This window comes from Lathamus discolor, chromosome 1, assembly GCF_037157495.1.
Source record: "Lathamus discolor isolate bLatDis1 chromosome 1, bLatDis1.hap1, whole genome shotgun sequence".
Classification (NCBI taxonomy): domain Eukaryota; kingdom Metazoa; phylum Chordata; class Aves; order Psittaciformes; family Psittacidae; genus Lathamus; species Lathamus discolor.
Genome location: NC_088884.1, coordinates 53,696,137 through 53,723,674, shown reverse-complemented (window position 1 = coordinate 53,723,674; position 27,538 = coordinate 53,696,137). Strand labels below are relative to the sequence as shown.

Here is a 27,538-nt window from a genome sequence, read left to right as displayed (position 1 = left end):
GCAACTGTTCATTATGCAACATGGCAAGAGCTTACAGTGTGCTGTTACGCAGCTGAGTGGTTAAAATCTTTAAACAGTAAATCTTATGGCCTAGTTACATTTCACATGTTACACTCAGTACTGTGCTATGCTGACTGCCTTCTAGTACTGCAGCCACAGAACTTTTTGCCTAGTGTCTCATTGGTATTACTTCTGACACAGAAGTACAAAAGATAAACTTTCACATCTTTCAGTGCTTTATTGACAGCATACATTATTGGGTCCTTGTTCTTTTTTATTTTTAAATTTTGAATTGTTTGTCATCTTTTCTAGATACACAAGTACCAGTGGTCCCATACTGGCACTTGCCTGGCTTGGGCATTATTGTCTACCTGCTGAAACAAAGCACTAGTGATTTCTTCAGTTACTATGATAGCCATCGTCAGAGTGTTAACAAACTGCAAAATGTAGAGCAACTCCCACCAGATGAAATAAAAGAGGTAATAGTTCTTCTGACTCTAGCCCTTGTATTGTTTGTAACTTAGACACAGCTGTCACAGACACTCAAAACATCTTAGACAAGTAAATAGTTCCAGTTTGTGTACGTATTCCTTTCTACTGTTGATGAAAGAAGGTCCATGGAATAACTTCAGGGAAAATACTTGGCTTAAATTTTACAAAGTTGTGATTTTTGTTATAGTTGCTTTGGTTTACATTTAATTTCTCTACTTTTGGTCAGCAAGGTTATGCAAAGTTAAAACAGTGCCGTCTTAAAGAAACAGTATCTAACAAGGAAGTTCTATATATTGATAAGTAATTTTGTTTCCTTATTTCTTTTGATGTTCTGTGATTTGTTACAGTCTCCTTGTTTTTCCTCTTCTTACTACAGCTGTGTCAGTCAGTTATGCCAGCTGGGGTTGACAAAATCTCCACTTCCCAAAAGTATGTTTTGGCAAGGCGACGCCTGGTGAAGCTAATAAACAACCGAGCCAAGCTGCTTTCTCTCTGTTCTTGTATCCTTCTAAAATTGAAATGACCCTCAAGGTGATGCTCCAGAAAAGCAGAGAAATAGGAACAGGTTCTTTTAACCTCTGTTTCTGACCACTTCAAACAATGTATTTTGCAAACAGGAAATCTGAAATTCTGAAAATTAAATTAATAAGAGTGTATTGTCCTGCTGTTGTCAGAATGTAAATATTTTCAGGTTAGTAGTTTCCATCATGGAGACCTTGCTAGGACATTCTGCAACATTATAACAGATGAGTTATTACAGCCCAGCTCTTCAGTTCAGTATCCAGACCCACTAAACATTCACATATGTGCAAGTGTGGTGGAAGAAATATTTTGCAAAATAATTTTGAGGTGCCTATCAGAGCAGCTGGAGTTGCCAGTCTTACAGTTAACCTTGCATTAACCTAATATCATAAACATCGGTAATTCTATGGAAGTACCTCGTAATGTGCAAAATAATTGTCTGCAGCTGATTCCTTTGAAACCTGCTTTGGGAAATGTGCTCTTGCAACCTTGCCTGTTGTGAGTAGCAGTCATTTGAAGTAACCAAGCCAGCACCATGCTCAGGCAGGTAAGGAGGGTGCAAGCGATCCATTACCATGCCGTAGAAGTGGAGGTGAGAAGCTTCTGCTGCAGGTGGCAGATGTTAACATCTTCAGGTGCTTCAAAGTGTGTAAATAAGCTCATATGGTAAATGTACAACCTCAAAACAATAAAATTAGGCTCCTTCACTGAGATGTGTCTACAGATATTATAGAAACATGTCTCTTCATTCTTTGGCGTCATCTGGAATACTATCTACTGCATTGCACACCCACTGACTCTCAAGACCCACTGATGTCCTCCAGGATGTCCTTCCAGAAAGGAAGGCTGCAAGGTAAAATTTCTCAAACATCAAACTGTATTTTAGTAACTTCTTATAGTTAACTTTAAAACTGTAGATTACAAGGTAGATTCTTAAAATCTACTTCAAAAATTAGATTCACTACTATTAATCTTATGCCATTCATATTTAATAAAAGAGATTTCATTTGGATTTGGCATGCCTTTAGATTTTCTGCTGGAGAGCTGGCAATACAAATATTGTTGAGTCACAGATCTTGGGTTTTGTCTATTACACACAACCTGCAAAGGAATGTAACATTAACTATTTTTTATTTCTCTTGTTCAGACTGAGTGAAGTTCAAATAATATAACCAGATCAGTGAATCAAAACAAGTTATAGGAAATATAATCTAAAATTAAGTTAAGAACTAAAATCAATATTGATGGCTTTAAAATTATTTCTAGAATTGTAGGCACCATTGATTCACCAGAAAATTTGAAGTCTGTAGGATTTTGTATTTTTGAAAAAAATAGGAATGGAAGGAAATCAGAAAGGGAGAAGTGATCTGGGGAGGAGCTTTATGCTTAAGGTGCCATCTTGTGTGATCAGAATTAGTTATGGCCTTAACTTATATTCTCTAAATCATTTAAATAAAAAAAATAAATTATCATTTTCTTACACGCAAGTTTACCAACCACTTTGAAACACTGTGTTTTAATCTTGGTTTATAACTTGATGTGGAAAAGAGAGTGGAGAGCAGGAGCCAACATAATTTTAATGTCTCATTTTCTACCACTAGATTCCTTTGGTTCAGAGCCTATCTTGGATTTCAGTAGCGGACTGAATCGAGTGAGCCAGCATGATATAGAACAGGTGAGATATGATGGTCAACTGAGAAGTATAGAATATACTTCATTACCTGACAGCCATCTAACCAGAGCAGTCTGACTGACTTTCCCACCTCTGAACAATGTGTACCAACAGGGTGTAACTTAGTTTAGGATTAATGAAACACTGCAGATGGTTCATTAATCCTTTCTTTTTTTTGTTTTTTCTTGAAAGTATTATGAAGCAGGTAGCGGTTGTGCTGCTGCACATGATTTCAAGTCTTAATATATTAAGTTAAATGAAAAGTCAGCTAGATTTACTAAAAGACTATTATGTATATAAACCAGTCAAACAGTATGTATTTTTTAACAACAGCTTTCTGAAAACATGAGTTATCCTTGACAGCCTCGCAGCATGAGGGCAGAACTCCCAATTTTCTGTGATCTTGCAGCTGTTCACTACAGGTCAGCTACAGCTAGGCTGTAGAGAGATGAGATCAAAAAGGGCAACAGAAACTGAGACTATAAAATGTGCATCCTAGCAAAGAAGTGATTTCTGCTTCCACAGCGATTTCGTAGTTTACAGAATCATAGAACAGTTTGGATTGGAAGGGACCTTCAAAGGCTATCTGGTCCAACCCCCCTGCAGTGAGCAGGGACATCTTCAACAAGATCAGGTTGCTCAGAGCCACATCAAGCCTGGCCTTGAATGTCTTCAGGGATGATGCAATCACCACCTCTCTGGGCAACTTGTGCCAGGATTTTACTGTCCTCATTATAAAGATTTTTTTTGCTCACATACAGCCTGAATCTCCCCTCTTTTAGTTTATAACCATCGCCCCTTGTCTTATTGCTTGACCCTAGGAACTATCACAGTAATTATTGCAACAGAAAGCCTGATTGGTAAACGCTAATAAAACAAAGCATGCACACAGTCGATACGAAGGATTAAAGCTGACAGCTTTGAGCTTCAAAATTTATGTTTTATTTCAAGCAGTGGTGTAACAGTCCTGTTCCAACACTTATTCTGTCTATGCAAGTCTAAGTTACTTGTTTCAGATTTTTACAGTAAAACACAAACTGTACAACACACTGCCCAAAAGCTTAATACAAAAGAGTCAGTTTGATGCATGTGTTTTTTCTGGAGGAAAAAAAAAAGAGAATAACACATATAGAGAGAAGAATCTTATCAAGAAGCTACTGCAAAAACTTTTATTCTGAGGTTTATACACAAAGCACAGTATAGATCAGCTTCTCTCAAACTGAGCTCTAAATAGGCTGCAACCACACAGTCATTCACTGTTTTACTACTTTTGGTATTGCACAATTGGATTCTTTGGAGATCCTGCGACAGAAACAGAATCATATGTGCAAATTAAACACAGAGTTTCATTGTTCATTTAAAGAAAAAAAAGTTTTAAAAATCTAAAACTTAGAGCTGACTATGCACTTGTGTGTATGAATGTTTTAAACAACCCAGATAGAATTCTGGCATCAGTAATGGCCACATCCATGCTATTCTCTCTGATCTACTTAAAACTAGACTCCAGGTGATATATATAATTCAGAACTAGTTCTAGTAACTTAGTTCCACATAAACACATACAGCTGAAAACTCACCATTGAAAATGTGCCAGAAACTGATAGAGCTAAAGTGATAAGCAGAATGAAAAGACCTAATAAAAAGCCAACAAGGTAGGAAGATTTTAGCATAGAATCACAGAATCCTTGTTCCATTTATTAGATGTCAAATCAGTGTTTGCAGCATAACAATCTTTACTTGCAAGTGAAGTAAAATGCAGAGGAGATGAGGGATACTCTTAGCATTAGTTATTTCAAATGTGAAGATGTGCCACCTTGGCTGTGCTTTTTTTTTTATAATGATATTGACAAGAAAAACTGCTCCTAGCTGTGTAACTTCAGAGGCAGTTTTCTGGACTTTGATTTTAGTGACAGTTTATGATCCTCACCAGTTCAAAAGATGCAGTTTGTGTAAATTTGATGCAGAGGTGACAAAACCCAGTAATTTTTATTAATAAACCCCACTGACATTTCTATTGCTGTTTGCACAGGTTTTTGAGAATATCTTTTTCCTGCACAATCTCAAGTACCTTTATAAGATCTAGAATTACAAGAATAGTTGTATGTGTGTTTAGTGATAAGGCACCAGTCTTGTTTGTTCAAAGGTAAAATACACAGTAATATCTTGCTAAAATACTTCAGAATGTAATTATTTTTTTCAGTGACTGTTTACATACATATTAATGAAAAATGTTGTCTATGCACATTGGACTCTGAACTCCTAAGCAATCCTTAAAGGACTAGGAAAATTTCAGTTGGAAGAAGTGATTGTATGACTGTAACTGAAGAAGCTAAATTATGTAAAACTGTCTGATTTGTAAAACAGGAGTTTAATGCCTAAAATTCAGTGAGGTTGTAAGGTGGTAATATTTGGATCATCTGTAAATGTTCTGAGTCACCCCCAAGCCCCCATAGAAAGACCATCCGTTATATAATACAGAGAGAAAAACATAAGGGAAGAATGTATGCAGTATTCATTAGGGAAGTCAGAAAAAACTTACTTTTGAGAAGTGGTTTAGAGAATCAGTCGTAGTGAAAGGAATGACAGATAGTTGATGATGGATAAGCTGACATTCCGCAAGGCGAAGGTTTTGTGTTAATGACTGCAGCAAATCTCTGTTTCTCAGCTTCAGATTGAAACCGCAAACAGCTTTGGTGAATCTCTGCAGAAGAAGCTTCTGGACATCGAAGGGTTGTATTCTAAGGTTCGGTCACGGTACACCTTTATTCAAGCTCTTGTTAGACGTATCCGTGGTCTCCTGAGGATATCAAGGACCTAAGAGACTGAAACATGTTGTTTGCCCCCTGAAGCAAGCAAAAATGTACACGGGCAGGCTTTCTGGGTCATTAGATTTTATAGATCATACATTTTCTAATTAATGTCAAAAATATTTTGTTACTTTTTTTTTTCTTATCCCTAGAGATCAGGTTTTTTGTGTATTCTTTCTTACTGCTCCCAAATTGTCAGGAAAAATAAAGGATTGTTTTGTTAAAAACTTACGATTAATGTAAAATTTCAAGCAAGAAAGAATTCTAATGGAGGACATAAATGAAACAAAAGAAGTTCTGCAGCTGTGATAATATTGCATTTATGGATGCTTTCAGAGAGAATGGGGAGTAAAGTTTTCCGTGCTGTTCTTGCTGGAACAGGGGTATAAAAAACAGAATAAAATGCATGAGGAGGAACCCAACATGCTTGAGTGGTAAATTGGTTCTGTAGTTACAGATTGTTCTCATAAGAGATACTCATATCTCCTTGTCTCTTATGCAAGAGAAAAAAAAATAACAACTCATCATTAACATGAGCTGTGTTGGGTTTCCCTTATTACAGTCTGATCTTAAAGCCCAGTTCTCCATGTGTGCATTGCAAATTCTGTCTCCTCTGGGTTTTCATTACTTAGTATTTCACAATTTTTGCAATTTTATATTTGTTGATAGAATCACAGAATGGTTTGGGTTGGAAAGGATCTTAAATGTCATCTGGTTCTAAGCCCCTGCCATGGGCAGGGACACCTCCCACTCCACCAGGTTGCTCAACCCCTTGTCCAACCTGGCCTTGAACACTGCCAGGGATGGGACCACAGGCTTCTCTGGGCAACCTGTGCCAGTGCCTCACAGTAAAGAATGTCTTCCTAATGTCTAATCTGAATCTGCCCTCTGTCAGTTTAAGTCCCTCCCTTGGAGTCCTGTCACTACATGCCCTTGTAACAGGTCCCTCTCCAGATTCCTTGTAGGCCCCCTGTTAGTTACTGTAAGCCTGCTCTAAGATCTTCCGGGAGCCTTCCTCAGGCTGAACAACCCCAGCTCAGCTGCACAAACTAATTACATCACCTCTTACGCAGGGATAATGACAGCCCTGCTGGTAATTACCTATTCCAGAGGCGTCGCTGGGCGTTACCGGTTTCCTTGGCTGCACTTCGATGCTCAACAGGGCTTTTTCCCGTTTCTCCACCATTTCAGTGAAGACCAGCAATGAATCCCCCCAGCCCCTCAGTGGTATCTCTCCCTCGACATGCGGGTGTAACCCTCCGGCAGCCTGGCGTTCCCTCAGCTGCAGTACACACCGTTGGCAGCGGGGGAGGATGTATGTACGTGCATGTACGTGTGTGTGTGTTCGCTGATCTTACAGTGGGGTGGGACGAGAGGAGGAAACCCCCCCACCAGCCGCACTGGGTCGAGCAGGAAGTGCTGCCCTCAGGGCACGCGCGTGGCCGGGCCCCGCCCCTCAACCGGCACCCCGCTCCAGCCGGCGCCGCAGATTCGCCACATTTCACCCCCGCCCCCCTTCCTTATTTACAAGCGGTTTCCTCTGCTTCCATTTCCCGTGCTCGAGTACCCGCACGGGGAGCCCCACGCCCAGCCCTTCCCGTCCTCAGCCGGGGAGGGCGAGTTGTTCCCGTCTCCGTGTCGAAACGGCGAGCGGGGAGGCAGCGCCGCGTTTACTCGCCGCCCCTGAGACGTGGAGGCTGCGGGCCGCGGGTGCTGGGCAGCGGCCGGACTAGCGCACCAGACGGGAGCGGGGCGGCAGCCGCGGCGCGGCCTACCGGCTCGGCATGGGTAAGGAGGGGCGGGCGGCGGCACCGCGGCAGGCCCGGGGAGGGGCTCCCGGCACCCCGCCGCGCCCCCGGCGGCCTGTGTCGATGTGAGGGGAGAAGGGGCCCGTGGGGTCGGTGGCCGTGCCGCCGTCGCGGCTGGCTGGCTGGTGTTGGGCGAGGCGGGCTGCGGGGAGGGCGTCACTGCCCGGCCCTGCCCGGCGGGAGCGGTGCGTGCCCGCCCGCCTTCACCCTGAGCTGCTGGTCCGGAGCGGTGCCTGCCGGCTGGCGGGCACCGGGTGCCGGTGTGGCTCTCCTGCGGCGCTGCTTCCGGAGCATGCGTTTGTTGTAACGCTTCTGTACGCCTGAGACTTGGCTACATTAAACTGTGATTCACCCGTGTAATGGCTTGCTAATAAAAACTTAATTATGGAAAGAGGTTTCTTAGAATAGTAAATAGGACAGCAAGAGGCCCTGAATCAAGAGGTTAAGTGATTAGAAAAAAATCTGCCCTGTTGCACATGGTGTTTGAGCAGTGTCTTAGTGTGGGAAAACCAAATGCCATGTAAGGAGGAAGGAGAAGTGTCTGGCAGTCAGTAAGGTTACTGACTGAGAGGAAAGAATTGCCATCTCTTTGGCGTCCGTAGTAGCCTTCTACTGGAAATACTAACGTTGAAATACTTTTTGCATCTCAGTTCTAAGGTTGTTTCCCTGCCTCACAGTAAACAGCGCTTTGAGCAGCACTATGCAAAACGCTGACGGGTGGTCCCTTGTGCCTTCTCTTTGTTTTCCGGGTGTGTAGTGTGCATGGCTTCTGTGATGGGGTGGGCTTAGAAGAAGTAAAGCAACCTGTTTTAATTCCTTCTTATGCATAAGCATGTAGCTCATTGGTCTCTCCTTTCCCTGGAAAGGCATCACAGATGCCTAGAAAGGCAAACACGGGGAGTGGTTTTCATCAGAACCTCTTTCAATAAGATTTTAGTCACAAATCTTCTCTAATTTGACTCTCCTCTGATATATTTATCATAGAACAGTTTGGCTTGGAAGTGGACCTTAAAGCTCATCTAGTTCCAGCCCCCCTGCCAGAGGCAGGGACACATTCCACTAGACCAGGTTGCTCAAAGCCCCATCCAACCTGGCCTTGAACACTGTCAGGGATGGGGCAGCTGCAGCGTTTCTGGGCAACTTGTACCAGTGTCTCACCAACTCTACAATAAAGAACTTCTTCCTTCTATCTAATCCGAATCTACCCTCTTTCAGTTTAAAACCGTTCCTCCTTGTCCTGTCCCTGCACGCCCCTATAAAAAAAGTCCCTCTCCATATTTCTTGGAGGTAGGGTAGGGGGCCTACCCTTTAAGTACTGGAAGCTGCTCTAGGGTCTTCCCAAAGCCTTTTCTTCACTAGGCTGAACAACCACAACTCTCTTAGCCTGTCTCCGTAGGAGAGGTACTCCAGCCCTCGGATCATCTTCATGGCCTACTCTGGACTCACTTGAGCAGGTCCAGTTCCCTCTTGTATTGGGGGCCCCAGAGCTGAATGCAGCATTGCAGGGGGTGTCTCATGACAGCAGAGTAGAGGGGGGAGAATCATGTCCCTCAACCTGCTGGTCACGCTCCTTTTGATGCAGCCCAGGATACGGTTGGCTTTCTGGGCTGCGAGCGCACAGTGAAGCCGGCTCATGTTCATTTTCTCATCGACCAGCACCCCCAAGTCCTTCTCTGCAGGGCTGCTCTGAATCTCTTCTCTGCCCAACCTGTAGCTGTGCCTGGGGTTGCTCTGACCCAGGGGTAGGACCTTGCACTTGGCATGGTTGAACTTCATGAGGCTGGCATCTGCCCACCTCACAAGTGTGTCAAGGTCCCTCTGGATGGCATCCCTTCCCTCCAGCATAGCAACCAAACCAGACAGCTTGGTGTCATCGGCAAACTTGCTGAGGGCACACTCAATCCCACTGTCCGTGTCACTAACAAAGATGTTGAACAAGGCCAGTCCCAACACTGATCCTTGAGGGACACCACTCATTACTGGTCTCCAGCCGGACACTGAGCCATTGACCACAACTCTTTGTGTGTGGCCAGCCAGCCAGTTCTTTACCCACTGAGTGGTCCACCTATCAAATTGATGTCTCTCCAATTTAGAGACAAGGATGTTGTGTGGGACAGTGTCGAACGCCTTGCACAAGTCCAGGTAGATGACATCAGCTGCTCTACGCCTGTCCATCAGTTTCATAGCCTCATCATAGAAGGCCATTAAATTGGTCAGGCAGGATTTGCCCTTAGTGAAGCCATGCTGGCTGTCACCAAGCACCTTGTTGTTTTTCATGTGCCTTAGCATGCCTTCCAGGAGAATGTGCTCCAAGATTTTGCCAGGCACAGAGGTGAGACTGACTGGTCTGTAATTCCCCGGGTCTTCCATTTTCCCCTTCTTGAAAATGGGGGTTACATTTCCCTTTTTCCAGTCGTTGGGAGCTTCACCTGACTGCCATGATTTTTCAAATACGATGGCCAGTGGCTTAGCAGCTTCATTCGCCAGCTCCTTCAGGACCCGCGGATGGATTCCATCAGGTCCCACGGACTTGTGTGCGTTCAGATTTTTAAGACGGTCTCAAACCAGATTCTCTTCTACAGTGGGCCCAAGGTCTTCATTCTCACAGTCCCTGCATCTACCTTCTAAGAACTGGGTGGTGCAGTCAGAGCCTTTGCCAGTGAAGACCGAGGCAAAGAAGTCATTCAGAACCTCAGCCTTCTCCAAATCCTGTGTAGCCCGTTCTCCCGAAAGCTTCTTCAGGGGGCCCACATTGTCCCTAGTCTGTTTTTTATTTGCTACGTACCTATAGAATCCCTTCCTGTTATCTTTCACATCCCTAGCCAAGTTTAATTCTAACTGGGCCTTAGCCTTCCTAACCTGGTCCCTAGCTTCCCGGACAACATCCCTGTACTCTTCCCAGGCCGCTTGTCCTTGCTTCCACCTTTTATAAGCCTTTTTTTCCTTTGAATTTTCCTCAGCAGCTCCTTATCCATCCAAGGAGGTCTCCTGGCCCTCCTGCTGCACTTCCTTCTAGTTGGGCTGAATGCATCCCTTCACATTGTCAAATGTGATTCTAGCTTGTTTGGTGTTTGTTTCGCTACCTTTTACAGGGTTTAGCAGCTGGATTTACAACATTATTACTTAGCATCAGATATATTTGTTACAAAAATAATTGGTAAAGATGTTATTGTTACTGGCTTAGCACATTCTACATCTGGTAGGCATAAATCCGGTATTAGTCTAGCCACAAGTAGTCTTACAGGAACTTAAAAGAATAAATGAATTTGGGGCAAGCCAGTTTTGGGAAAAAAATAAATGGAATGGGTTTGGTATTTGGTAGTGGACTGTGACTTAACATGTACCTACTGTTTTATACTTAATTTTAAGAAGAAAGAAGTGCATGTTCCTGTGGGAGTCCATAAACATCAGAAAGAATTCTTTCAGACTTCAGCATGTTGTTGTTGTATAGCCTGTTGCATTGAACAGGTAGAGTCCAATACAAACAAAAAAGAAGTTGTCTCAGATTTTGGCAAATGAGAGAAGAGGAAAAACAAAGCTGTAATCACAATGAGGAAGCTTGATGCTTCTGCAATGTGATTTTGCTGGATTGAGCTACCATAAACTAACAGGAAAATGTAATGTGATTCAGCACACAGGTATCTGGGCAACAGCCTGAACTTGTCTATTATCACTGGAGCAAAGATACATACTGTATCTCAGTAAAAAATGAGGTGGATCTGTCTGCCTTTCCAAGCCTCCATATCCCAAGCTGACACTGAAACATCCTTCTGTCCTGTTTTATGCAGGGGGCTTTTTCTCCACCATCTTTTCCAGTCTGTTTGGAACTCGAGAGATGAGGATTCTCATCCTGGGACTGGATGGAGCAGGAAAAACAACGATTCTCTACAGGTTACAAGTTGGAGAAGTTGTTACCACCATTCCAAGTAAGTGAAAGCAGCCAGTTTGTCTGTAGCTCTAACACATAAGCTTTGTCAGCTGAACTTGCTTCATGCTTCCTTCAGAAATAAAAGGATCTTGTGCCCTGGGAGCCCTGCACTGGTGTATTCAAGAATTTTTGCACAACAGTATTACAGCGTGCTATAGAAGTGCTAGATAAAGGAGTATTTTATGCTGTCCTCCTGAAAACAAAACATATTTGACCTTAAGGTTGTTACTGTGATTTGGAAGATAAATGTTCAGTAAATGCTAACTGTTGACTGTCTAAGTCTTGTCTCCAAATAGAGCTCTAATGAGAACTCTAGAGATCATTATTGTGCATAGGATGGTGTCAGTGAATTGTACGTGTTTAGTTTCTTGATTTTTTGACAAGGGTCTAAAGTGTAACAAAACGCAGATGATGCTTACTTAAAAAACTAGCCAATTTCCTCAACTGCCTCAGCATTCATGCAGCTGTACCCACCTGTAACAAACAACCAGCTGTGTGTGCCAAAGTGGGATCACTCCATGTAATTTGAAAGGCAAGAGATGCTTGGCTTTTGAGTTCCTGTCATATCTCTTGGGTTCCTTCTGAATGGCCATGATAAACTGACTTCAGTCAGGTCTTTTTTACCTTTTGGAAGCCAGCAGTTTAATGTGTCGCAGTCCTTTTGCCCTAGGGTTTTGCTTATTTAAGCCTCCATAAGTTTTAGATAGTTTGCATCCATCATTCATTTCCCTATGTTGGGTTTCTCTGGGCTGGCAGGAAAACGGATCACGTATGTGATGTGCTGTAATGCTACTGCCATCTTCCAGATACCACAGTGTCAAGTATTTTGCTGAGAAGTTAGTTCTGCTGTGGTCTTATGAGGTGTTGACACAAAGGACACATTTAGTGGTTTACTGCTGTTGGTTGTATACTTGGTTATCAAAACAGGCCATTCCTTTAACACTTGTTCTTATTTCTTTTGCGGATTTCAGGCACACTTCTGTGCATTTGTTAGAAATCTTTACAATATGTTTGCAATGTGTTTTTATTGTTCAAAGGAAAAAATGGTCGCATTATTTTGAGCCATAGATGTTGTGGTAACTTTGCAAAGGGTATGAACTTCATTATGGAGCTATTGTAAACTAAGTGCTGTAATGTGCTTCAGAAATAAAGAGAAATGACCAACTGTGAAACTGTTTAACTTTGTTTCAGCCATTGGCTTCAATGTTGAGACAGTGACATACAAGAATCTGAAGTTTCAAGTCTGGGACTTGGGAGGACAGACAAGCATAAGGTAAAAGATCTCCTGAAATCAAAAGATACAATTAAATGTCTCTCAGAGGTGCAAAGTTCTTGGAATTCTCTCAGCTGGCACTTCTTAAAATTGGTTCTTTTTAAAAACAGCCCATTGTCAGGAGAGTGCTTTCATCTGATGGAATTCACTCAGTGAAACCTGGTTTGGACTACAGGTTGGAAAGGAACAAGTGAATGTTTTCACTTATCTACAGTTCTGCTTTGAAAAACGAGTTTGCATTGTAGGCAATTGTGTAGCATTCTGAGAGGGAAGTGAGTGATGTAAACCCCAAGGGATACTTGAATGTTCTTAATGCAAAGCAAGGAGGTTGAATTTAGGTATAGACAGTAACATTTTTAGCAAGCTTTACAAGTTCTGCAATGAGTTGCTATATGCATAATTGTAGTGAGCTCTTCAGTACCCTGCTATGACATTTTCATGACTGCTTCCTGAGCACTAGGTAGTGAGGTGCAGCACAGTTAATGCATAAGTAACATGCAGGTTCCTTCCCTTTTTAGTTTCAGTAAGATAATTCTGAAAAAGGTGGTTTTGTTTCTTGTTAATTACTTGCCTGTGTGTATTAGTCATTTCAGATTTTTCTGTGTTTAAATGTTCTTTGCTTTCCTGTCCCTTAGTTATGGACCTGATGTCCTGCAGGCTGATTCTCAAATAAGTCTGTCTGCAGCACCTCTTTCCTTGTTTTTAAGCTGCTTTTTTTTTTTAACATCTCCTTCCTCCCCTACCCCAAGAGTATTTGTTCTGTCTCTTGAAGATACCTACGATGTGCTTCCTTTCACCCACAGACAGTTTTCACTTCCTCTGGGTAATCTGGTTTTCATTATCTATCTGGCTGAAAAGTGCTGTTCAAAGTGCAAATTATATGACTGGGACTTAAATCTTTCTTCTGCAGGCCATATTGGCGGTGTTACTATTCAAATACAGATGCAGTCATCTATGTAGTGGACAGCTGTGATCGAGACAGAATTGGCACTTCAAAATCAGAGCTTGTTGCTATGTTAGAGGTAAGGAAACAAGCATTGAAACAGAAATTGAGAAACTAAACCTCTGTTTGGAGCAAATGTGAAATTTCATATAGTGAAGCGGGAGAAACTGACCTTCACTTGTGAAACTTCAGCCCACAGCATAGGCCCATGCAACACTTGTGACTGAAAAGCACTAAACATGCTGCAGCCATTTCACAGTTCTGTGCAGCAGTGCCTGGGCAGTTGTTAGTTCCATATAGTTAGTTCCATGTAGCCTTTTGGTCATCCAAGAATGTATTTGTCCACAGGGACAGCTGCTCAGTACCGCAGTGGTGGCAAAATTCAGGCCCTGAAGGATTAACAGTAATTAGTATCGTACGGTGTTTTGAAGCTGAAGAACATGTGTAGAACAGGTAATAAGGGTAAGAAGATGAGTTGAGCAAAACATTATTACTTTATCCCCCCCCTCCAATTCCTTAAAGTTCTTCAATATGCCTTGTTAAATCCAACTACCAGCTTGTTTCATAAGGCATAACCAGCCGTATTTTGAAATTGATCCCAGCAACTGAAAGGAAATACTGTTCTTCCACTGAAGAATTTTCTGAAGGACAAAAATCAGCAAACTGAAAATCATTATGAGAGCTGCTGAAGTGTCTTTTCATTCTGTGGGATTTTGCTGCTTAAATAAACTGAGTAAAAGTCTATGCAACACCAATCTCTTGCATGATTCCCCTTTTTTTAGGAAGAAGAGTTGAAGAAAGCCATTTTGGTGGTGTTTGCAAATAAGCAGGACATGGAGCAGGCCATGACTCCCACAGAAATGGCAAATGCGCTTGGCTTACCGGCTCTGAAGGACCGAAAATGGCAGATATTCAAAACCTCTGCAACCAAAGGCACGGGGCTTGATGAAGCAATGGAATGGTCAGTAACAGCCTAACTAGGCTTTGTTATAAAAATGTCTTTTACTGTATTTATTAAGACTTGGATCTGTGGAAAGCCTATCTGACTTAAGACAGGCGTCCACAGGGGAAGAAAGAGAACCTTTCTCCTAAAAGTATTTCAACATAATTGAAATGACTTTTCAGTAAGCTGCCTAACCTTTTTCCGTAGGTTGGTGGAGGCCTTGAAGAGCAGGCAGTGATTCACAGTGACCATTGCAGAGCAGTTTCAGCTACATCCATCATCCCTTTTTCTGTAGTTGGGTATTTTCAGGCCACAAATGGATCTGGTGAATTTGAGTGGCTACTGTATTTGTGTAATTAAAACACTAATAAAATCTGGAACTGTCAGCTGTACTCAGAGGTGTGTTGCTTGCTCAAGGCTGCTTGCTTACAGGAACAGGTCCAACTGCTGCCAGTTCAAACAGCCACATAGCTGAACACTTGATTCCCTTAAGCTCATGTTGTACTTCCTCATCCTTCAGTGCAGATACGCTGTGACAGTGGCGTGCAGTGACAGAGATGAGTGTACCTCCAGCTGTTAGCGTACCATTAGTTTTCTGAAGAGACAATAAAATGCCTTCAGTCACTACACACTGCCCTGATGTGCCAGGCCATAATTTAACTTCCAGCCTCAGGAACTGTTATTCCTGTATTCTAAGCTTAGCCAGAAATGACACTGAAGTTGCTCAGTACAGCTACAGAAGCAAACACAAATCAGTATCAGGAGGCGTCTGCTTTCTCCTCAGGAGTGTGGATGTTCACAGGCATGAACAGTCATCACATCAACCCCTCCCTTAAAAAGGAAGTAAAATTTAATATAAAAGATAATGGCGGTTTGTCCATTCAACTGTACATGCTCTGGTAAATATACAGGCTTGAAAAAAAATGAAAAGCTTTTACTTTAGATCCTAGATGAAAAGAGGATATGGAAAAATACTAATAAATACAATTAAAATATGGAAATACTTTTTTTAACAGTAATTAGGTCTTTAGCTTGAAATCACTTTATAAATTAATCGTCCAGGAAGGAAAAGCCTCTTCATTCCACCATTGCTAAATCTTTCAGTGCATGACTTCGAGCTCTCTTGGCCTTGTAAGTAGGGCGCAGGGATTCTATTTTTCTCTTCCGGGTTTCTGCTTTATTCTTATGTCTCTTCAGCTTCCTCCGTGCAGCAATGTCAGGGTTTGCTACAGTCTAGTGAAAAACAACACAGTTGTTACTTGTAACTAAACAAACAACTGTCCCTGTAGACGTTAGGTACTTCCTAAGAAACTAGCCACTGCCAAAACAGTACATGGGTTTTCTTAGGCTCTGCTAATTCTGAGGCTGTTCTGGCAGCTCTGCCCAAGTTCAGCACTGCTCTTCAGGTAAGTGGGAAAGCACAGTACTGCCATCAGCCAGAACCTGCCCAGGAGGTTCTCAAACTCATCTTCCTGGTCAGCTCTCAAGCCTTCAGAGAAACCCTAATGCTTTTACCCAGAAGATGATAAAGTGGAATCTTACCTGCAAAGCCCTCTGCTTTTTCCTGATGGCTCTTTTCTGATTGGCCTGTTTCTGCACAGAAGAAAAGGCAAGTGAAAAAGCCTCCAGTCCAACCAGCTTCTTGAGCAGTTCTATGATTTCTTGGGAAAGGTTCTTCAGTGTTGGATCTAATAAAACAAAATTAGCTTGCTTAATCTTTTCAGCAAGGAACAAAAGCCAAACAGTGATTCCTCTTTCTTTATTAAAGGATGACTGCACTGATTCATCTTGCCCAAGTAGACTGCAGAGATTAGAGCAAAGGCTGTTGTGAAATCTGCTGGTTCTTCAGCAGCTTTCCTGAGGACCACAAGTGGCACTTCACACAGGCAAACAAAAAATAATGCTTCTGAGAAGCAAAAGGGTTTGCGTTTATTTTTTTTTCCAGAAGGAGAATGGTATCCCAGAGGTTGTTAGAAGTGGCTTGCTTACACAGCCATCAGGGCTCTTGGAATAGGCTTTGTTAGAAATAGAGGTGGTTCCAGCCTTGTCAGTCAGCAGGAGAGAGTGACCTGGGATCATTCAGGAAGAAGGGAGACGTTCTGTGCGCAGCTCGGTGGGTGGTATGCCAGCCTGCACACACCATGTGTTGTATTCCTGTGGCACGCAGCTCTCTTTCCCTACCTGCAGAGGTCACACTCTTTCAGTCACTGCACACATGACACACGCTAAAGATCATTTTCTCTGTGTCAAAAGGGGGAGCTTGGGGAAAACATCTATCAACCACTAACAACCTGCAATTCCAACTTGTACAGTCCCTGGCACTATACAGTAACCCAAGGTGCCGTAAAACACACCCTGCAGTTGTGAAATCTGCTGGTGACACTGCTGTGTGAAATCTGCTGTTTACACTGCAGCTGAAGCATGCTTCTAACCACCTGGCATGGATCTTTAGCCCCAAGCATCACAGCACATCTAACATGGCAATTCAAAAAACAACACTCAGCAACAGCCTTGTTCTGCCTTCCTTAAGAGCCACAATGTTCCTCTCCTCAGCAAGGGCTCCATTCATCTTGCCGCCATGAGTCCACCCTCGAGTACTACACTTTTTCTGCTACATAACATGCCCAAGCTGTATCCACTCGCATGCAGGAGCCTGCCTAACCTTCTTCCACGCTTTGTCAACACATACATTTTTGTTTCAGCTGTCATACACCCCTCATTTCTGATACTCTCATTAGACTACAAGTAGGTGAAGTTCGCTGATGACGGTATCTGTGCCTCAACAGACAAAAGGAATGAGATGCGGTGTTCATGCCAAGGCAAGGTTTGACATACTTTCCTCTTTACCAAGTCTTTGTGAGGGAAACTGCTTACCTTGCTCTGCATAGGTGCTGTTCAGCTCCCGGTACAGAGGGGTCAGAATTGCTGGAAGGTAGGGCTTGATCCTGTCTTTTCCCAGATCCACTGAGATTGCTCCCAGGAACTTAAAGATGCAGCTTCTCTGAAAATGAGTGTGTGGGACATGAAGTAAGGAAGGCTGAAAGGAAACTGCTTAACTGAACTGCTAGAAGAAAGCTACATGTCACTGTTCAATGTACAAGGCATTGTCTCAGACACCTGAGTCAGAAACTTATTGCTGTTACAAGGTCTTGCTGCGTTGTACTGAGGCAGCTGAAGACATGAAAGTTCAACCTAACTACACCATGGGGAGCCACAGATTTTCTGATGCTCTCCTGCACCGTCTCCTACTCCCGAGCAAGTAATTCTGCACTGCCATTCCCTGCCTGCATAAACCTAGCACTCTTGGGCTCTCAAAGGCAGTGCTCTGCCCCCTTCAGCCTGGTGTCTTTGGGTTTATCACTCTTCCACCACCCCACAGAAGGCTGGAAGCATCAGCAAGGAGCAGCAGACTGACACAGGCCATTCTGTAGAATCCTGAACTGAAACATGTTGTTTCTTTGGCACCTACTAATCCTCCCTTCAGCACCAGCTCCCAGCACCCCCTGCAGCTGGTCCCCAGGAGCAAAGAGCCAAGGCACTCTCCTGTGGAAGTGCCTGCCACATCAACAGCAGTTGGTCTAACCCTGTTTCTTACCTTTAAAGGGACCTTAGGAGAATATGCTGCTTCTCGCTTTGCCATGAGAGAGAGCTTCTTCATTAACCACAGCAATGTGGCTGGCTGGCCCTTCTCTTCTTTGTCTTCTTTTTCTTCTTCCTCTTGAGCAGAAATGTCTTTCTCATCTTCTGAGGCCTCCTGCTCTTTTACTTCACAGCCAAGGTCTCCTTTGGCCTCTTTACCTTCTTCTGAAGGAGGGGCCAGCAAGTAAAGAACTTTAGCCACAAAAAGCAAATTCTTTATAACCTGAAGTGTGAAAGCAGAGTAGTCAGTCACTGCGGGTTCCTGCACTGTCAGCACCAGGTGTCCTGGTTTTAGCTGGCATGGAGTTAATTTTCTTCCTAGTAGCTGGTTCAGTGCCGTGTTTCGGATTTAGTCTGAGAACAGTGCTGATAACACACTGATGTTTTAGTTGTTGCTCAGTAGCACTTAGCCTGATCAAGGATCTTTCAGTTTCTCATGCTGTGGCAGTGAGCAGGGGCACAAGAAGCCAGCAGGGAGAAGACAGTACACCTGACCCAAACTAGCCAAAGGGGTATTCCATACTACAGCACGTCATGCCCAACACCGCAACTGATGGGAGTTGGCTTGGAGGCACCAGTCGCTGCTCGGGTCAGGCTGGGTATCGCTCAGCAGGTGGTGAGCAATTGTATTGTGCATCTCTTGTACTTACTGGTTTAGGGTTTTTTTCCCCTTTTAGTTTTTTATTTTCTCCCTTTGTTATTTCCATCATCATAATCAGTAGTAGTAGTAGTAGTAGTTTTGTATTATACTTCAGTTATTAGACTCTACTTATCTCAGTGTTTACATTCTTCTGATTCTCCTCCCCATCCTGCCCAGGGAGAGGGTGAGCAAACGGCTGTGTGGTGCTGTGTTACTAGCTGGGTTTAAACCATGACACCAGGGCACGTAAGAGCCAAGGCTAGATCTGAAAGAGAAACCTGCCAACCCAGGAGCCAGTAACAGCTTCCCCCACTGCCATATTTGACAGAGCATACTGCTCTTAACAGGAAGGCGCACCTCAATACCCTCCTACAGTTTGGGAGTCTTTCCCCATGAGCCCCTTTTTGGGCTCCAGTACTCCCTGAGGCAGGGCTGCTTATCTTTGTCTTCTCTATGTCTGGCAGCCCCCGCCTCTCCAAAGGAGATCTCTAACCAGGTTTACAGTGGAGACGGACCATCAAGCAATGGTATAAAGCTGGACTACAGGCTCCCAGCAAAGACAGAGCTCCAGAGCAGGCGCTTGGAGCCAGCACCAGAGACCTGGGTCCCTGCTCCAGAATGTGGCTGTCCAACCTGCTCCAGCCTGGGCTGCAGAGCCAGACTCTCCCTGACAGAAGGGACCCCAGTAATGATGAGGCCCTGCATGGTGCCTCCCCTTCTGTCCCTGCCACCCCCTCAGCCCTTCCCCTCTCAGCAGGCTGACACCACAAGGGAGACTTTGCTGGACCCCTGAGACACAGACCTGCTCAGATGCCCTCAGCACAGAGCAGCAGGCCCTGCACTGTGCACGTGTCCTGAGCCACCACCAGCCACAGCGCTGCTGTCCTGACTAGAATGTTAGACCCCCTCGTTCATGGGCCAGGGCCTGTGCTGTGCCCTCCTGCAGCCCCAAACCCACTCCTGCTCTTACCTGCTCTCCCAGAGACAGGTCCAGGAACTTGGACTGCAGCTGATGGCAGAATGCAAATGCGAGTTCCTTCATCTTGAGACAGGAAAAAGGGAAGGAAGTTACTCCATGAAAGGGAGCCAGTAGCAGAAACTCAAAGCAATGTTTTGCAGTCACCAAAGGCAGTTCCCAGGGGATGCCTCCTCTGTGATCAAACTTAGGCAGCAGGCAAGCAACCAAAAGAGATGCGCATGCCAAACTGTAACACTATTTTAATGTCCCAGCCGAGGAATGGGCAGGAGGGAAGGAGTAATACAGACATCATTACCTTCTTGTCCAATTCAGCAGTCAAGAAGACTGTTGATGCAGACAGCTCTGCAGACATTTTTTTCCTCTTCCCTGCCTTTCTTTCCCTCCACTTGTTGACAAGATCTTCTGGCTTGTAAGATGCAAACAACAAGCCAAAGATCTCAGTAGCTGTCAGCCAGACCCAGCTGTGAGGATACCACAGGTGAGACTGGACATGACCTGGGGAAGAAAACCTCTTTCAGCACAACACCGGTGAGAGCATAAAGATAACCAGGTCCCTCAAGAATTACCACAGCACGTACTACAGTAAAAAGGGGAAGGAAATGAACTGTGCTCATCTGTTCAGAACATACTCATATATATAAAGACGACTTCCTAGCAACTCTATCCAGCAAAGCAGAGTGGCTAAAAGCTACAGGTAACCAAATGTCCCCACAGTGACCAGGCATTCTTGAATGCATGCACAGCACATCCAAACATCCAAAGACAGGGCCATTGCTGGAAAGTGATGGCAACTGGGCAGGAAAAGGGCATGGCACAGAAAAACACTTGCTCTGATCCTGGCTGCCAAGTCCTGTGTCTGCAGTAACTGTGGCCCTCCCAGGGACTCGGTGCCACAGCTCACCTGCCCACGATGTCTGGGCACTGGCTGCTGTGAGACTTGGTGAGCTGGCCCGGCTGCAGATGGTCAGATCAAACCCCTGGACAGAGGCTGTGAGTCCCCCAGAGAAAAGATGGAGTTGCCTTCTTGTGTTGCCTCTGCCCAAGCTGCACATCACCAAGCAATCCAGGATTTACAAGGGTTATCTCCTGTCTCACTAAAGGCACGTGGCAGGCTCAACTCTTTGAAGACATTAACCAGCCAGATCCATGCCACTTAATAGCAGCAAAGGAAGCAATTACAAACAAGGCAACAAAATGCCAGTAAGCCAGTCTGACGTCATGGTTTCACTCACAGGGAAACTGCTTGAATCAAAACAACCTCCAGGCTTTAACATCCTGGCAGACCCATAGCATTCACTGCACTACTAGCGTGTGTCATCGCCTGCTGGCTGGTATGTATGATCTCATCAAGAAATCCCATCTTCCCAGGAGAACTGAATGTTTTCATCCAAGAGGATGTAATTATGGCCAAACATGCAGCAGTTTGCAGCTATTTGCTCTTGAGATAATAGAAAATACTTCCCAGCAACTGAGACAGAGGGCGTCTTGTTTTCATCAGCCATGTAACCTTTCCCATTAAGATCTTCTCTTTCACTGCCCAGTAACTGCTGTGTATTAGCACTGTGCAGCACACAACCCTTGTAGGATGAAGTCTGTTTTTTTATATCAGGGTGTGAAAAACCACATATCACACAAAGAATCTTTATAACACAGCAATAATAATAATTGATACGTACCCCAGATATTGCTCAGAACTTCACTGTTCTTAGTTAAATGAATCAAGTTGCATTCTGTGATTAGCTTTGTTACCAGCACAAGAAAGCTGAATAGCAGCCTATCTGCAGCTTTCTCCTCCTCCTCTTCAGTTATCTAATAAAATCAGCAAGTTGAGAAAGACGCTTATGAGAACCAGAAGACAGTGCTTACTTACGCTACCAGATACATTTCAGATCAACCCTGCAAACAGAAGACTGACTTGTACCCAGTTCCCAAAATAAACAGAAGAGAAGCAGCTCCAGTAAAGCATTTCTTCTGGAGACTGAACCTCTGCAGGAGACTGCTACCAGAATCATTCTTCTTGTTTTTTATATAGATGCTGCTGTAACAAACTATTCCATTTCTAAATGCAAGCAATTATGTACCCTGTGTATCATTTACATCTATACATTTGATTCTCATTACTAGAGCCAAGCTGAGCGCAGATTTGCCCACGTCACCTGGGAAGCCCCAAACTGTTATGACAACACTGTGTGCACTGCGATTTACTCAATCGCTGTCAGGTCCTCCCTCACCCTGCCTGCAATCACCTGCTGGCTTGACAGAACTGGTCAGTGCTTTACCCATGTCTCAGCACAGGGGATTATTGCACTGGATTTCTCCTCACTGCAGTTATTTTATTTTCATCCCTTGTCAATTTACACACCAGGACGTTCTTCTCTGTTGTTCAGTGTGTTTGTTGCCCTTGCACATTAGTAACATACAAGGCCACTCCCCAAGTGCAGCACTGGGATCCCTTTGGGATTACCACAAGCCAAGCAAACCTGAGGCAGCTTTGTTATACCCAGTTAATCATGTGCACTAAAAACATTTTCCATAAAACAAAACCATGGTCTGAAGTACAGGAAGGGAACTCCTTTGGAGGTTAAAGCTGTAGATAAGACCGAACAAAGCAGACAGTCACAAGCAATGCATTCCTGACCTTCCACACCTAGAGAAATCAAATGCTGTCAGTGTGATCATCTGCCTGTTATCAAGCTAAATGGATTCTAACCCAACCCGATGTACCTGTGCACCTTGTTGTTCTTTCTGATGGTGGTTTTTATAACTCCATTTTAAACAACAAATAGAAGTCCCTCTTCTGCCACATCACGAAAGACTACCTCAACACTCCTGATGCTACATGCTGTCAACCCACCAACTCATAGTAAAAACCAAAAGCCTGAGACTTGAGGGTTATGTCAAAAACTGTTCCTCTCCACAAAGACCTGATAGAGGGTGGGGTAAGGAGCAATGTATCTGCTGGTTACACAGGATGGGTGGAGGCTCAGGCCAGGTGGCTTTACAAAGTTCCTTTGCCCCTTGTGTTGTGACCCATGCCATGAAATTTGGGCTTACAGACAAAAAATATACAGTTCAAGATGAGTGAAGTCCTTTTCAGATCAAATGGGTGTGTTTCATTTCCTAAGCCCAAACAGTAGGGCCAACTGTTAAATCTCTTCCTACACTTCCTCCCTGTTCTCCACTTTCGTAGCTGTCTTTCCCCAAGACTCACACATGGGAAGGGTACTTACATCTTCAAATTTAACCGGGTTGATTTCTTTTTCAATCAAGGTGAGGACAGCTTCAAGCCGCCGTTCAAACATTACTCCATTCACTTCAACAAACAAACCGCATGCCTGGGCAGCCAATCTCCTGTGGGAGCTCTGCCAAGAGAAACGGTAGCAGTCCTTGTTACTTCTTGATACTAAATCCTGCAGCTTCCCTGCGCAGGAGCTGGCAGCAACCTTTACTTTTTGCTTGTAGCAACAGCATCTTGAGAGAAGCTGGTTTTCACAGTACTACTGAAAAAGGAGCTGCTGTTTGGGAACTTGTGTAGCGGCACAAGTTATCCCTGGTAGCACACCCTAAAACTGAATGCTGAAAGGCCTTTTCCAGCCCAGCTGCCAGCTGCAAAGCGCTGGAGGCTACTTTGCACCCTTTGATTCTTCATAATGCCACAGGCATCTCACAGCTATAAACCAGAACTGAACATATTAGAGATGAATGGATGAAGTATTGCAGAACACTTACTCCACTACTGGAGGCGGACAGAACACGAGTCCACTCTGAGAATAACTAAACACCCAGACCAAATGGGAGATCTGTAAAGACCAGGTTTGCCACCTTCTAGCTGCTGGTGACAGAATGAAGCAAGTCTGAGCTCAAAACAGCACAAAAAGCCAGTTACTGGGATCAGAAGAGCTTTAAGGAACTTGCTCAAACCTTTACCCTGAGCTAAGAATACACCTGGTGAAACACCAGACCCAAGACAGGAACTGTTGGAAAGCAGCACAGTGCAGCTGGGAAGTCTGTAGGGTGACTTACAGCACCAAGCAGCTCCCTGCATCTGTGTAGCTTTATGAAGCAGTATCATTTCTTGCTCCTCTTAATAGCAAGAGCTATAGCACTATGCACAGCTTTAAAGAGCTCTTATTCTAAGGTGAGTCTTGCCCATACTCCTTTCCTAGAACTACTATATCAGGCACAACTGAGCCCACCAATCCACCCTACCTGGTACGAGCGGTATCTCACTTGCATTAACCTTAGTCAGTCCCCAAACAGAGTTCAGACTCAAACAATACCTTCTTGCTGTGAAACCACTCTGTGACCAGTGAAAACATCAGATCTTGTTTTTCATTGTTTATCTTGCTCAGGAGAGATTTACACGTCAAAGCTGCCATCTTTTTGCATTTGGCAGAGTCATCATTTATCATCATCATACAAAGAGAGAGAAAAAACAGCCCGCAGTATTTGTGGAGGAGATCCTAGAAAGAAACAACCATTAGTCAACCTTGGATCCCAAAGGAGCTTCTGGCATTTAAAGCAGAAAAGAGGGGTATTTGTTGCACCACATACAGGAACAATGCCAGCCCTGAGTGAGGTCCACACCAAGGCAGATGAACTTAAAGGATGCGATGATCCAGTTGTTGGAGCACACAGGGAGTATACAGCCCAGCCCTGCTGAGACTCTCAGTTGCTAACACATCCCTGGGGCAGCAACGTAAGTGTCAAAACTTACGGGTATTTTCATGCCTAGCTCTCACTGAAGCAGTCCCTCAGCACTGCAGCAATCAGCCCCAAGATCCTTCTCTCTGAGATAGCAGCAATTTGCTACTTGACAGAGTTGCCAAGGAACCAAGTTGAGATACTAAATCTAATCAGATGGTGGTGAAGCACAGCTTACTGTGCAGAATTTCTCTTCCTTCCTCCCACATTCTTGTTTGATTGCACTTCTCTCAGTCTCCTGAATGCACAACAGTCAAGCTCCAGCTGAAGAGCCTGAAGGCAGTTTAGCATTTTGCATATGTTAACCTGCACAGATCATGGCTATTTTTAAGCTTTCTTTTGATCTGCCCCACTGAGAAGCCCCCTCTCACCAGTTCAGCCAACAAACAGATACGGTACACCACATACCAATCACATACCAGTTCAACCATCTCTCACCAGTGCTGAAAACCCCCACAATGAGAAAACTCTAGATTTTGTATTCCTGCCCCACTTCCTAAACTGGTTGTGTCTCTTACTGGCATAAATCACCATCAAGTTTATCCAAACCCCAGCTGACTGAGCTTTATTTTAATTGCAGACTGAGCATATTAGATAAAGAAGACCTGCAGACTTTCCAGCATGTCATATCTCTTTTGGAGCAAAGTCAGGTTCTTTAGAGATAAGTGAACATTCTGTCTGTGATAAGAGATTGCAGGAACTACCAAGTGCTTCCAAAATAAACTGTTCTGAAAACACTCTCACTGAAAGCTGCAGTAACTGCTTGATGCTTGGAACATTGAGCATCAAGTAACTGCTTGTTACCTTTGGGAATGTGTCAAGGAGGTATGCAATCATCTCCAGTGCAGATTCCCTTCCAGTTTCATATTCGTACCTGTGAGGAAACAATTAATGGTTAGGGCTGGGTTAATACTCTATAAAGTTGCTAACAATTTACGAGAATGGCCTATGCCAGAAACACACACTGACAGAGATCTTTCTGTAACAGCTACTAGACCTGGTCTGGTAGGAGGAGAGAAGCAGCAGGCCCATCAGCTCCATCACTCAGAGTATGGTCACAGGGGGACAAACAGGCAAAAAAAGGCTCCAACTAACTTGAGCCAGCACAGCTGCACCGTGCTATGCTGCTGGGGAACGTGGTCAGCTACTGTCACCGTGAGCAAGGGAGGGGTCACGTTCAGGTGGAGGTTTCAGGCACACTGCTCCTGCTGAACTGGTGCAGTTGATCTCAGCTGTACCTCCAACTTCAGTTGAGACCATGGGACATGGTCTCAGGCCATGGGACAGCCGTCAAGCAAGTGCATTCCATTATTCTTTCTGGATTTTCCAGTTCACCTGGTTCACAACCAGTGGAACTGGTTAACCACTAAGCAAACAACAGAACCTTTGCTTTCAAAGAACAACAAAACCAGCTGTGAAATAGGGAAAAGGACTTCCTTTACCAACCAACCTGTCTCTGCCTCCTCAACAGCCCTTTGGCACACCTAGTGGCCACTAAGGTCATATTTAACCAACTAGGTTCTGTTCTGACAGATACATTGGGACTATAAACTCACTCCAGTTGTGCGAGTATGAAATCCAGATTGGGTTTCAGCTTGTCACCAAGGGGGTAGTCCAGAATATATTTCAAGTAAATCTGGAAAGAAAAAACAACACCACAGAGAGGAGTTACAAGAAACATTCACAAAAGCTTGTAAAAAGGTTATGAAGAAAATTCAGTCATGGAGCAACAAGTTTATGAGAATCACCCCTTTTATCCTGTTCCTATTACACAAGGGGCCAACAACTGCTTCCAAGCTCTGTGTTCGGAACAGGACCTGCAGGTGTTTGACATCTGCCAGATCACTCTTTAGAGTATAACTGTGATTTGGACAGGCTTCTGTTAAGAGAGATTCTGCATCCTTCAGAATTCATCCTGTAACTATGGAAATGCTCTATTTGGTTATGCACTGCTCCTGCTGCATGTGTATCCTAATGCCTGAAATGAAACAACCAATTCTTCCCGTTTGATTGCTTTTAGCTTGGGAAGAATGAAGATGTAGTAGGAAGGAATCATGGATTTGTGGCAAATTCTCTCCTGCTGGGATCCAGAAAATGGCATGGCTCATCATTACATGGGCCTAAAAGCTTCCGAAGCAGGTACGATGTCACTGCTGCTGAGCAGGCTCTTGCCCTGTACTCAGCACTGGTGAGGCTGCACCCTGAATACTATGTTTGGCTTTGAGCCCCTCACTACCAGAAAGACATTGAGACCCTGAGAAGGGCAACGGAGCTGGTGAAGGGTCTGGAACAAAAGTCCTGTGAGGAATGGCTGTGGGAACTGGGGTTGTTTAGCCTGGAGAAAAAGAGGCTCAGGGGAGACTTTGTTGCTCTTCACAACTAACTGAAAGGAGGTTGTAGTGAGGTGGGTGTCATTCTTTCCTCCCAGGTAACAAGAAACAGGGTAAGAGGAAATGGCCTCAAGTTGTGCCAGGACAAGTTTAGACTGGGTATTAGGAAACATTTCTTCACAAAAAGGGCTGTCAAGCATTGGAACAGGCTGCCCAGGGAAGTTGTTGTCATTCCTAGAGATATTTAAAGGATGTGTAGATGTAGTGCTACAGGCAAGCAGTTTGTAATTCTGCTATGCGCCTGTCACAAGAACTAAAGACAGACAGGTAACAGGGGAAATAAGGATTAGTAAGAAGGGAAAATAGGGTTAGGGGTTCAGCAGGGCTAGGGCACATGTCTGTTAGATCTGGGATGGACACTACGTCCTCTAGCCTGTTAGCTGGAAAGGAAGTAAGATGACTCCATTCTACCAACCTGTCTGCACTGGACTCGCACTGGCTCACTCTGACCCGTGATGGCCAGCTGGGCAACTTTCTTCAGCACATCATCAATTTCAGGCACAATCAGCTTCCTGGATAAAATAGCCTAGAAATGTGAAAGCACAGCTGGAGCCATGTCATTCTGCTTGCACAGCATGACATATTATACACAGCACGACATACTAGAAACTGGGGTTACAATGGTGTCAGGCAGTACATTAACACTGACTTTTTCACACCTTCAAACATAGCCAGAGCAACTTTAAAAAAAAAGAGAAAAGGTGGCTTTCAAATCCACATCTGTTTCTGTTTCTTTTGGATGACACAGAACACTCAGTCTAATGATCACAGATGTTGACTCTTCAGTAAAAATGCACT

General features: G+C 44.2%; 3 protein-coding genes across 6 annotated transcripts in view; 2 read left to right on the top strand and 1 right to left on the bottom strand.

The window, feature by feature from the left end:
• NUP205 (nucleoporin 205) overlaps nucleotides 1-6,362 on the top strand; it is a 51,685-nt gene extending 45,323 nt beyond the window's left edge. The window contains exons 39-43 of the mRNA XM_065671495.1: nucleotides 313-479; nucleotides 869-992; nucleotides 1,739-1,867; nucleotides 2,616-2,689; nucleotides 5,352-6,362. Coding sequence (XP_065527567.1) covers nucleotides 313-479; nucleotides 869-992; nucleotides 1,739-1,867; nucleotides 2,616-2,689; nucleotides 5,352-5,504 — 647 coding nt within the window. The 3' untranslated portion in view covers nucleotides 5,505-6,362. The remainder of the gene's footprint in view (nucleotides 1-312; nucleotides 480-868; nucleotides 993-1,738; nucleotides 1,868-2,615; nucleotides 2,690-5,351) is intronic.
• Nucleotides 6,363-7,036: 674 nt separating this feature from the next.
• Nucleotides 7,037-14,774, top strand: ARL1 (ADP ribosylation factor like GTPase 1). Of its 2 annotated transcripts, none has more exons than XM_065671517.1 (6): nucleotides 7,037-7,281; nucleotides 11,118-11,227; nucleotides 12,421-12,502; nucleotides 13,413-13,524; nucleotides 14,228-14,406; nucleotides 14,596-14,774. In XM_065671517.1, the coding sequence occupies exons 2-6, from the start codon at nucleotides 11,137-11,139 to the stop codon at nucleotides 14,624-14,626; spliced, it is 495 nt and encodes a 164-aa protein (XP_065527589.1). In that variant the 5' UTR covers nucleotides 7,037-7,281; nucleotides 11,118-11,136; the 3' UTR covers nucleotides 14,627-14,774. The 2 variants fall into 2 exon arrangements, with proteins under 2 accessions (XP_065527589.1, XP_065527578.1); XM_065671506.1 differs by having other exon boundaries at nucleotides 11,090-11,227.
• Nucleotides 14,775-15,220: 446 nt separating this feature from the next.
• The window catches only part of UTP20 (UTP20 small subunit processome component), a 63,405-nt gene continuing 51,087 nt past the window's right edge, over nucleotides 15,221-27,538 (bottom strand). For 2 of the 3 annotated variants that reach the window (XM_065671466.1, XM_065671471.1), the window contains exons 51-62: nucleotides 27,156-27,266; nucleotides 25,907-25,986; nucleotides 25,155-25,224; nucleotides 23,927-24,109; nucleotides 22,877-23,008; nucleotides 21,323-21,455; nucleotides 19,942-20,141; nucleotides 19,638-19,709; nucleotides 17,984-18,250; nucleotides 17,263-17,389; nucleotides 15,931-16,076; nucleotides 15,221-15,621 (exon numbers count right to left, since the gene is read on the bottom strand). In XM_065671466.1, the coding sequence (XP_065527538.1) occupies nucleotides 15,466-15,621; nucleotides 15,931-16,076; nucleotides 17,263-17,389; nucleotides 17,984-18,250; nucleotides 19,638-19,709; nucleotides 19,942-20,141; nucleotides 21,323-21,455; nucleotides 22,877-23,008; nucleotides 23,927-24,109; nucleotides 25,155-25,224; nucleotides 25,907-25,986; nucleotides 27,156-27,266 (1,677 nt within the window). In that variant the 3' untranslated portion in view covers nucleotides 15,221-15,465. The other variant, XM_065671479.1, reaches the window with a different exon arrangement.